This window comes from Schistocerca nitens, chromosome 2 (assembly GCF_023898315.1).
Source record: "Schistocerca nitens isolate TAMUIC-IGC-003100 chromosome 2, iqSchNite1.1, whole genome shotgun sequence".
NCBI lineage: Eukaryota > Metazoa > Arthropoda > Insecta > Orthoptera > Acrididae > Schistocerca > Schistocerca nitens.
Window position 1 is genome coordinate 73,133,217 of NC_064615.1, and position 12,727 is coordinate 73,145,943.

General features: G+C 38.4%; 1 protein-coding gene across 2 annotated transcripts in view; it reads right to left on the reverse strand.

Annotated features, from left to right (window-relative positions):
* Nucleotides 1-3,169: 3,169 nt before the first annotated feature.
* Nucleotides 3,170-12,727, reverse strand: part of LOC126235732 (DNA primase large subunit) — a 90,142-nt gene continuing 80,584 nt past the window's right edge. For both annotated transcript variants that reach the window (XM_049944510.1, XM_049944509.1), the window contains one exon: nt 3,170-3,746. In XM_049944510.1, coding sequence (XP_049800467.1) covers nt 3,598-3,746 — 149 coding nt within the window. In that variant the 3' untranslated portion in view covers nt 3,170-3,597. The remainder of the gene's footprint in view (nt 3,747-12,727) is intronic.

The following is a 12,727-nucleotide window of genomic DNA, read 5'->3' on the forward strand; positions in this document are numbered from 1 at the left end:
ATGAATACACCAAGCAGATTCAGAAGGATGTAGGTTGCAGTAGGTACTGGGAGATGAAGAAGATTGCACAGGACAGAGCAGCATGGAGAGCTGCATCAAACCAGTCTCAGGACTGAAGACAACAACAACAACAACAACAACAACAACAACAACATGGTAGCTTTCTTGAAATATTTAATGAAACTTTTCCAGTTAAAGCCAAATGTAACAAAACGACTAGGAAGATTAAATGGATAACTCAGGGTATAAAAATTTCTACTGCCAGAAAGAGGTAACTACATAATGAACTGAAATATAACAAAAACAGACATTTTACTGTGTATGTGAAACATTATAAAGCCATCTTCAAAAAAGTTGTAAAGGCAGCAAAACAGAGTTAGGTGTTAAAGTCAGTAGTAATGATATAACTAAGATTAAAGTAGATGATAATGTTGTTGTAAACCCAGCTCAAATATCAGAGTGTTTAAATGAATTCTTCATAAATGTAGCAAAGTCAGAAGTTGATGTAGCAGGATTTCAGAGTAAAGTAAATCCCTTTGGACTCGACCAAGAAGCTGAGTATCTCACAGATTTTAAAAAAGTCACAAAGGATGTGAAAAATGTTATATTGTGATTAAAAAATAAAAATTCTGCTGGGTGGGATGGGACACCAAGTAAAGTGATTAAAGCAGTATATGACATAATAGCACCCCCGCTAGCTAAAATAATCAACCAATCTTTTGAACAGGGGTGCTTTCCTGATGTGTTAAAATATGCTGAAGTGAGACCTCTGTTCAAGAAAGGGTCGACGGAAGATATGGGAAACTATCGCCCTATTTCTATTCTCCCAATCCTGTCAAAAGTGTTAGAGAAAGTAGCTGCAAATCAGATCAAAAATTTTATCATAAAAAATTATATTATTGTAAGTAACCACTTTGGATTCCAACAAGGAAAAAACACACTGGATGCAGTAAATAACTTTATTGAGAAGATATGCAAATCATTGGATCAGAGGAGTAAAGTTGCAGGTATCTTCTGCGATCTTTCAAAAGCATTTGACTCAGTGAACCATGACTTGTTTATCTACAAATTAAACAAATATGGAATTAAAGACAAAGCTCTGAAATGGCTCACATCATACTTGCACAACAGAAAGCAAAGGGTAAGTGTCACATCAAATGCAGTGAATTATTATTCTAAATGGAGTACAGTATTACAAGGTGTGCCTCAAGGCTCCATTTTGGGGGCAATCCTGTTCCTATTCTATGTAAATGACTTGCCCATAAATATAAATTCCCCGTCAGTTCTGTTTGTGGATGACACTTCTGTTTTAATTGAAGATGATGCAGAAAAAATTCAGAGCACCATTGTGAGCACAATGGGTACTCTAGAAAACTGGTTCCAGTTAAATGGCTTGAAACTGAACATTGCAAAAACCAATATGGTACATTTCAAAACCAAACATTTGAAATGTGTGGATCTTAAAATACATCATCACAATCATCCTATGCAAGAAGTTAACACAGTCAAATTCCTAGGACTAAATGTGGACAACAACTTAAACTGGAGAACACATATTGAGTTCCTATCAAATAAACTAAGCAGCTTTGCATTTGCAATGCAAATACTAGCAAACTCTACTGACATGAGTACACGAAAAATAGCATATCATAGTTATTTTGAATCTGTCATTAGGTATGGTATCATTTTCTGGGGAAATTCAAGTAGTGTATCTCGAATACTGAAACTGCAAAAGAAAATTATAAGATACAAGAGTAGTGCACAACAAACAGAATCTTGTCGCCCATTATTTCGGAACCTGCAAATCCTAACAGTTCCCTCCGTATACATTTATGAAATTATAATCTTTGCACACAGCAGACAAAAATTATTTGAGGAAAATCATTTAACCACACGTACAACACAAGAAATAAAAATAATTTTATGTTACCCACACACCATTTGAAATTATTTGCACGAACTCCACAGTATATGGGGATGAAAATATATAACAAGCTAATGGGCAAAAATATATTTAATATGAAGCCAGAGTGTCTAAAAATAAGGCTACAGCAGATTCTGTGGGATAAATGCTACTATTCAGTAGAGGAATTCATAGAGGATGACATGATAATTTGAGCAAGGGGTAATTAAATGTTAGTCTTTTATTGTATGTGTAAAAAAATTGTATTATTATTATACCATTTGTTAAAATCTGTTGTTGTAATTAATTGTTAGTTTTTTATTGTATGTGTATTTTTATATTGTATTATTGTTATGGTACCATTTGTTACAATCAGGTGTTGTATGTACATGGTAAAACTTTACCAAAATTTTGACGTGTCTCCTGTACCTAAATCAAATGATTTAGATTATGTACGTTATGAGACTAATAAACCACAATTCACAATGTCAGTCACATGTTGTTCTGCACATTCTGAACGGATACTACAGCTCTCCATTTCTTCTACAGATCTTGTGCTGGGTGTGGGGAGGTTCCTACCAGGATACTTCACTTGAAACATTTCTTTCTGTTCTTTGATGGAGCCTATCTTCATGTAACACAATGCAGACTGTTCCATTTCTATAATAACTCAACAACATGAGACTCTCACAACTCAAGCACGAACATACAGCTGCATCACCTTTCCGATAAAATGCAGTGAAGCCAACTTTCGAGACAAGTGTTGCTACTTCACATGCAATTCGACTACAGATGATTAACTAGTGCATGACGCGTTCCATTTTTATGTGGGATACTCTCCTACAATCTAAACACACGTTTTGATGCATTTGCTGTGTTTAGTTGTCAGCATATAATTGTCATCAACCACAACAAAAAACTGCTGTTAGTAAAGGAAATTTCAATGTACAGAATTCCATATTTGTACAAAGTAATAGCACCAATTGTTTCTTGTGCAAATTCAGTCCTGGAACCTGCTGAAACTACTGTTCGTAAACATCTCGAATTCATAGCTGGCTGCATTCTTCAGTTTCCCTTGTAGCCACAGTTCCTCTTCGCCTCCATATCAGAATAGTAAAATTTCTTCTATCTTTCATTCTCTTTTAACAGATAAAGAAATTGACATTTCCCACAACCTAGAATTTTTGTTGTTTCACTTGACTGCTGCTGTCGTAAGTATCATATGTTCCTGGAGTAAATAAGGCAAAAATAAATTAAATTTGATCATCACTTCACTGCTGATTTTAATGAGTAGCACCAGATTTGTACAAGAGACTTCAAAGGATTAAAAAAACATAGTCATATGTACATCAGATCAGCAGTCATTACACAATAATATTTTACAACACACAACATATAGTACATAACATTTATAGTCCAGTTCTCAGATGATCAACCCAAGTGAAAGGAGAGATAAATTGAAAGAGAAGCAGAGGTTACTACACAGAAGACAAAGACAGCAAAAATATTGATTATTTACATTCTGTTATAAAAGGTGCTCCTACCCATCAGAAAATTACACAGTATAACACTCTTTCTGAAAACCTTTATCACCATCTCTGTTTACGCAGACAGGAAGGAAGCTATTAGCCACTACTGCACACAGTATAAGTCTGTATGACTTTTAGTTATTTTGAGGCACACAAAAAATACGTTTACGAAATGGTGGGAGCACAATCACTTTCATTAGGTTCTGTTTTTATGTTTGCTTCAATTTTTGTTAACTCCAGTGAAGTCATATCTATATCATCTCCCCAGATGTCTTCTTTTGGCTTTGTCTTTGAAGATGGTTTTAGTGACTCGCCTGGAAAAAAACCACACATTAAACCAGATTTGGAACACACACAGACAAAACGTGCTACTCTTGGTGAGAATTAAAATTAGTTTCTGTATGGCCTTCTCCAATGAGAGTTAAAGTTTGAAACAACTGCATTTGAGACAATAAACAAGTACCAGAAATACTCTTTCACTTAACCTGAAACAGCTGGTTAACTTTAATGTAGACTAAATACAGAACTCAACATAAGTTTGTTTAAAGTTTGTAAAAATAAATTAATAATTGCAAATTGATATTTTGCTGTTAATTATGAATATCTCAGTATAGTGAGCATTAGAATACATTCTTTCTTCAAACAAAATTGTTGAATAGTGTGAATGAAGGCCACTGCTCCAACCACTGTAAATAAACAGCCAGCAGAAATTCACGATTTCATAGGTACTTGGTTCAGAGTGAGTGCATCTGATGGCGAAACATCAAAAAAACATGTTGCAGCCAGATAATGAAGGCTAAACACAGTGAGGCTCTCATGTGAATAATGTCCTTGCAATTTTGTGATCTGCCAAGGATGAAATAAAATGCCATACACAGTGATTTATCCATGTACAAGACCTAGAAAACAAACTGTAACAAACACACGTTGATTTGCCACAGGCTGCCATCCAACTCAACTGATAATTCTAGACATGGAAATTGCAGATGTGTGAAAAATATTTTTCTTTTAAAATGCATTAATGTTTCTTTTAGTTACTTCCTCATAAAACTGATTCAATAAGGAGGCATATAATGTGCTTGTGAAAGTTTTCTGTTTTTCAAATAACTGATAATACCCGCAATAAAAAGACATAATACCTTTTTCACCTGAACCGTGTTATGGATCACTAGACCAGGCTCCATTCCTTTAAACTTTCTGATGTGAGTGCATTCTATTGGGAAACAGCATAAGGTGTTGGAAAAACATTGCCATTGTCATCCCAGCTATGAAATGTTCGAAAAGACAAGTGCTGCTTTGTCTGCATTTGATTTCCAATTTTTCATCACAAATCCACAAGCCACAATTCAATGTAGTTTGGTAACAGGAGACCAAGTGCCACTTACCGATCTCTGGACCAGCGACAGTAAATGTAACCTGTGGCAATTTTCAGCCATTCTGCACATCCCCCTCCACTAGCAGCCAATAACATTCATTCTCTTTCCGAGCGGTTAGCAGCAAGTTATAGCTAGACAGCGAGAACCTCGCTCTTAGATGCTGCAATGTTGCCGTACTTCATGACAGCTGGATTATTCATTCAACTTCGGTTGTGTGCACAGACCAACACCTTATTTCCTTGGTCTGTGAGCTGTGTGGTGTCTTTTTATTGCGGGTATTATCAGTTATTTGAAAAACAGAAAACTTTCACAAGAACATTTTATGCCTCTTTATTGAATCAGTTTTATGAGGAAGTAACTAAAAGAAACATTAATGCATTTTAAAAGAAAAATATTTTTCACACATCTGCAATTTCCATGGCTAAAATTATCAGTTGAATTGGATGGCAGCCTGTGGCAAATCAACATGTGTTTGTTACAATTTGTTTTCTAGGTCTTGTACATGGATAAATCACTGTGTACGGCATTTTATTTCATCCTTGGCAGATCACGAAATTTTTTTGCATTCTTTTTTTCTTGTAGCAGTATAGGTGTGAATGTATACCTGTAAATGTTTAAGTGCGATTAAAAAATGAGCCAGGTGATGGCAATAAATGTGAAATGCTTCACAAGCAGGCGAGGAGGATTATTTACCACATTTATAACTTTTTCAAAGTGAATTTGAAAGTTAGTGTCCTACTGTTGACATCTGAAGACCCAAGAATATACTCGAGAACCATGTGGCGTTGGCAAGCATTCTTTTTATGACTTACTTTCATGTCATTCATAATATCATAAGTGTGCAAACATTGTCCGCCAGGACCTTGGCGACACATTGCTCTGACCTTTGACCTTGCACAACATTTTCAATCAAGATTTTACTTGGCTGCCCACACCTCACGATGCACCAGCTCATCCACACTTACACAGCATGTTATGACAAGCAGCATTCCAAAACTGCCACTCCAACAGAAAGACAATCCCAAGATATGGTTTGCATTGGTACAAAACTTACTCGACATACATGACGTCAGTGATGACACACACCCTTCATCTGCTTTGTTATGATCACACTGACCTCATCAGCAATTTGGCACTTTCCCCTCCCACCTAACCTAAGTATGCCACCGCTAAAACTACTGTTATCAAACGCCAATCATGTCCTGAAGAGGTCACTCATCATATCATTCACAATGAACATCTGGGATCCTGAACTCCATCAAAGCTCTAGCGCCACTTGTCAGTCCAAGTCAACCCTGGGATCATACCAGACATTGCGTTGTGGATGCTGTGGCTTGTCCAACTTTATGAACTGCAGTTAAGCTTCCTTAGCACTTGTCCAATACACTGGAGATCAAACTTCACCTTGCTGGCTAAGCGTACTAGATCATCTGCCATATAAAGCAACTCCCTAGCACCAGCAGTTATTCTTATGACAAAGTTGGCAACAGCACCCCCCCCCCCCCCCCCCCAAGCACCACCTGACTGTTCGTTCAGGGGCAAAAGTAACACAGCACAGCGATACACAGCCACCTTGTGGTAACCAGCGCACACTGCCTCCACTAGACCTCCGACCAACACCAACTCCATCCAAAGCCAACACCAAATGCATGACAGACTTCCACTGAACTTAACAGATGGCATGCACGAAAGACTGCAACTCCGATCTATTTCGCCTGCTGGTTTCATACCACATTTGGTGATGCAGCAAGGAACTGCTGCCATGCATATTCCCAAACTGTGTTCGCAGGCCAGTGTAGGCAGCCCAATCCACAACAATCCCGAACAGCAACCTTGTCAAACATCTTTCGTCGAACATTTTGAACAACTCAAATAGGAGGCTCTACGTATCTAACCACAACTTGAAGATTCAATTCCTTGTCAACACATGAGCAGAGGTCAGCATCATACCTGCATCCTTGATACCAGCTCACATCTCTCCAACTCAACTTGTGCTATGCACAGCTAACATGTCGCACATCAGCGTACATGGGGCAATTGACCTCTGGGTCTACCTTAGGCTGGACCCAAACTTTACGTCGACATTTCTTATTGCCAAAATTGATGAAACAGTGCTTGGTGGGAACTGTGTCAGGCATATTGGTTTATCTCCCGACATCTTGACATCGTCTCAGCTGCGTTACGCAGTTGGTTCATGTATACGAGGCTCATTCAGCCTTGCTTGCTCTGACATTCAAGTTCGCAGGACCCACTGTTTCACACTTGCTCCAAGTACTCTACGTTGCCAGCTCGACTCGCTTCCTCCTTGGTCGAGCTTACAGTCAAGCACTCTACTGCTGTCACACTCTGAGCTCTCAACATTGAGTTCTGAATATTAATCAACGACAGATCACAAAACTGCTGTGCACTCATCGCACACTGTACCGCATCAGTCACACAGCTATATTGTACCCGCAGCTGCTGCCACATGCCCCTACAGCAGTTCAGCAAATACAACAATGACAGCAAACTAAGGTTGGTGACCTTATGCTATCTCCAGTGTATTCTCCCAGTGCATTCCTCCCCAGCAAATCGACAGCAGTCTCCTGCCATGTGTGTGCATGATGCTACAATAGCCACGATTATGAGCAGTACTTGTCACATGATTAAAACAATTGAGGGTCTCCCTGTGTGCCATAAGGCCGGTCGCCTCACTCTGACGAAATTACGTCAAGTGAAAGCAATCGTTCAAGAACTTCTTAGCACTGATATCATCCGCCCTTCAGACAGTAACTAGTCATCTCCCATCCAACTTGGTTTGTACAGAATGTGCAAAGACTACAGGGTTTTGAATTCACTCCATTCAGTATCTTTAAAATACTGCTTTATGCCTTCCGGTCTCAAAAATGTGACTCTTTACTATTCAACCTCCCATTTCTGTATGCCCATCTCAATGACATTCGATATTCTGATCCCCACTCCCCCTTCTGTCGAGAAATGTGAATCCTACCTGGCTCATATACAGGCTACACTCCGCTACAACAGCATTGAGATTAACTGTGAAAAATCACAACCAGCATTTGACACCGTAATTTCCCTTGGCTATTCTGTGACTGCCAAACATATCTGTCCGATATCCAACCGAGGCGATTTCAATAGTTACCTCCCACTACCTACAGATCATCATGAATGGGCCGATTTTTCAGACTATAGAGTTCTACCGCCAACACCTGCCACATGCAGCTCCATCCACGCACCTCTTACAGATGCTTCGGCCGGGAAGAATATCTCCAGCAAACGAAAAGTATGCTGGACGGAAGAAATGATCTAAGCTTTCAAGGGTCTCAAATAAGCTCATGACGTTTAGGTGCTTGGTCAGTTTTCACATTACTGGTGGTACTTTCAGCTTGAAAGTAATTTATCCACTCATCATCGATCATGCACAGCACCACAAAACTCACTTCAATTTCTTCATTTTAACACATCAAATTACTGCTAGAAAACATGTGCATAGAATTTGAGATTTTGGTCAACAGACAGCAACTGTAGCACACCCTCTCCTTCCTGCCTTCATAACAACTTCCTCATAATCAAATGTTTGTGCAGTACATTTAAAGTCTTCACTACCTCATAGATCTCCACTCATAATTAGCATTAAATGTTGAAGTGAATGTCCCAAATGTTTGGAATCATCAGACTTAACGCAATTGCCAAAACGCTGAAGCAGAGTTCTTTTAATGCTTTACCAGTTTTCTTGATAATCTTTCCTAGCAAGACAGTGTTTTACAGATAATTTGTTGGATTCACATTTCTCCATCTCAGAACAGAAATACATATTTGGGTTATTTTTGTTATGTGGGCATTACGATGCAGCCTTAAACATGTGTCTGTGCCTAATGTTTCATCTCCTAATGCTGAGGGCATCATCTGAGGCTATGAAGGCACAATTACTATTTTCAAACTTCAGCAAGCTCAGCAAACGGCACTGTTTATACAATAAACACACAATGATTGAGTCACGATGTTGTCAGACTGCTGCCTAAGATCACTTAGTACCACTGATGTATGTCACTGAGCTTGTACTGTGGAAGAGTTCGTGCTGTTTGCTTCACTTAACACTAAGACCCACAACTCATTTAATTTCAATCCTCCTCCTGTTCTGTTATCGCTGCTTTTGTTATTTTGAAATTCTATGGCCTCTGTACATCCCTGCATGTTGTGATTCCCTGGTCTCAGTGCATCATTAGCTTCAACGGTAAGTGCTTCACAAAGTAAAGAATTTTAAAAGACATTGGTTCCTGATATGTTAAAAAGTGAGTTTTTAGTTCAAAGAAGTGACATAGGTGCAGCACAAACTACATCCCACATAAAGATTCATGATACAAGAGAAGGAGGTAGTTCAACAGTGTATTACCTTGATGAAACATGGGTCAATTAGAATCATTCCAGGAAGATCAGCTGAGAAAATAAGTGATGGTACTAGCAGTTTTAAAGTTTTCATGGAATAGGTTCTCAGATAATTATTCTGCACGCTGGCTCTTCATATGGTTTTGTTTCCGAAAGTAAACTTGTATTAACATGTAAGAAAAACAGCAGTGACTGCCATTTAGTAATGAATGGCTGTCAGTTTCGTGATGTGATTCACAATTCTTGTCAAATTTGCTTCGAAGTCGGCCATTGCCAGTTATAATTTAACTGTTACAGAGAAAACATCAAGTATAAACACCAGAAAAGCAGATATTTTCCAACTCGAAACATCGGTCTCTCAGACCCCTTGTTTATTTTAGATGTCGAGTGTAGTAGCACTGCAAAAAAGGGCGACTTCACTTTCCCAGTACCTTTGCCGCAATACTTGTTGCTTGTAAAGTAGCAGTCAACAATCAGTTTTACTTAGTCAGTGAAGACATACAGAGTATTGTTTAGAGGAGTGTCCGAAGTTGTGTGCCTGAGGTACCTCATGTTTCGTATTACGCACAAGAATTTGGTAGGTCCAATAGACCGCATGTTTCAAATTATGACATATTCTGCTTTAAGAGGCAGTTATTTTATAGTGTCTTCTTCTATGCTTGAATTTACATCATATTTCATGTATAACATGGATCGACTTTCTAAGAAGAGTAATTTATCTGCAGCTAATCCAGATTTGGAAGCTTGCGTGCAAGCGCAGTTACGGGATTTAGATGAAAAGGAAAACGGGATCGATGACGACACATTTGACGATTCTGATGCTGATCCAGATTTCGTGATAGGTGATAAAAACCATGAAACAAAGGGTGATACTAGTGAATTTTTATTGGAAGAAGAACCTGGAGTATTCTATACTACAGATAATACCTCACAGCAAACACAGTACTTTTATGGTAAAAATAATTTCCAATGGGAACGTTCTGAGCGTGTTAGAACGAGAAGAGCACCAGACCACAACATTCTGAAAGGAGGAATGCCTGGCCTAACAGCCAAAAAGTCAAAGTTTGGGACAAAGTCCTACTAAATCTCAAATGTGAGATATTTATTTGATGATATGATAGATGAAATAGTTTTACATACAAATGTGAAACTGAATACAATAAGGGCAAAGTTGCAGGAAACAACCAATCCGTCCAATTACAAAGATACTGACAACGTTGAAATCAAAGCTTTCATAGGCCTTCTAATGATGACATCAATATTCAAATTGTTTCGTGAAGATATGTTGTCTCTTTTCGAAAAGGCCTGACCAGTCGTCCTAAATTTGTGGTGACAATGTCAGCAAAGCACTTTGAAATACTTCTAAGCAGCCTGAGACTTGACGATGTGATTACCAGAGACAAAAGAAAAAAGTCAGATTGCGCAGCTGCAATATCAAACATTTTTGAGAAATTCATTTTCAATTCTCAGCAATTATACTGTGCGAAAGCGAAGTTACAGTGGATGAAATGTTAGTACCATTCAAAGGAAAATGCCCTTTCCGCATTTATAAGCCTAGCACACCAGCCAAATAGGGCATGAAAATTATGTGCCTGGCAGACTCTGGAAGCGCTTACCTCTTCATTCAATGCCTACATGTATTCAGGGAAGGATACTAATGGATGTGGCCTGACAGAAGAAAAGAAAACGCTTGCCAAACTAACTCAGGCTGTTTTAATTCTGTGCAAACCAATAGAAGGAAGTAACAGAAATATTACTGCTGACAACTGGTTTACATCTATAGAACTCATTCATGAGCTCAGAAAGAGAGGACTAACATACATAGGAATGGACCAGAAAGAACAAACGTGAAATTCCCCAATAGTTTTTTGCTGATAAAAGTAGGCCAGTTGGGTCATCAGCATTATATGGATTCTCTGAGAATACAACACTGGCTGGTTTCATTTGTTCCTAAGAGAAACAAGGCAGCAATTCTTGTGTCTTCAATGCATCATTCCACTGAAAATGATACCATAAAAAATAAGCCAGAAATTATTCATTACTACAATGCAACAAAATCTCGAGTAGATTTGCTCGATATGATATGTGCCAATTATTTGTCAAACAGACGCACGAGGCGCTGGCTGATGGCAGTCTTTTATACACTTGTAAACATCAGTTGTGTGAACAGGAATTAAGGAAGAGAGAAAGATAACATTCACTGAATCACTTGTGCATGAGGCAATAAACAGTATCCCACCTGTATTATGGGCACAGTCTGTGCGGCATGCTGAAAAGCTTCAGAAAGAATAATTTGACAGGGAAGTGATGATGGATATAAGCCTTGAACCTATTATCGTAAATATACGTTCAGGTTGTTCAGAAACAGATTCAAATAGAAGTGACTGTGGTATTGCGATGTAGACTTTGGAACAAAGTAATAATATTTCTTAGTTTTAAAGACTCGTGGTTTACAAAATGCGTTTGTCAACATATCAGTTGCGTACATAATAATGAGACCTTCCTAGCCTTTTTGATTAGGACATTGTATCCTTTGAATTATGCAGGCTATAATGTTCAACATACTGCACACGGAGAAGTTAAGCTTCGCACACCATGTTGTATGCTCTAATAACACACGAGAATGCAGCTGGATAAATCTGTCAAAAGTACGATATTTCCAAATGTAAACCCCTGCCATTTTCAAGGCACGAATCGGATAAGGCCCTAAAATGACAGTATCTGTTACTTGTCAAGATATCAGTCATTTCCGATGTTATCGGTCATCATTCCCTGGAGTTATTTGCAGGCGATGGTTAACTGTTTGCTTATTCAATGCGTTATAAATGTGGTCTCTCGCTGTAATGTCGAACGAGTTAATTTACACTCTTAACGCCCATTAACCATGAAAAATAAGACAACTTACAGACCATTTTTAAAATAGTCTTTTCTATCACTAATTCTTTTTTATGCGCAGTGATTACACTTAACTACAGACAAACACATCGACACACACACCTTATACACAATTTTAAAAATTCTATTGAGTAGAAGCAGTTCTCAAGCAAATATCATGATTTAAGTTTTTGCTTGGAGTTAGTTTTGTTACATATTAAATTTTTAATTATAATACAGTTCAAATAGCAATAAATGATAATTATTGCAATAATTTTCAATTATCTTGTCGTTAGACAATTGTCATGTTGAGAAAAATGGTACTTCACGTCTTCACAAAGCTGTCAGCTGTTCTCGCCTCCCAATGTCATGCGTAGGAAACCTGTGGAGCAGTGGAGGTAATTAATATTTCCTATTCCCCTCATGGATTTGAACAGATAATATGATGCACTGTAGGCAAATGAGGCTGACTTTCACCCGCAGCAGTGCAGTTCGGGAACATGGACTTCGTTTGCCTGCTCTCTGCTGGCACACATGTGCAGCTCTCATCCCTTCGCTGCTCCGCCGCTACCCGTGGAAGCACCGTCTTGCATGACGCGAGCTATAGTTTTGAGGTAGAAATTACAATTCATCCTAAGTGTCTGTCTTCATTTGCGGTC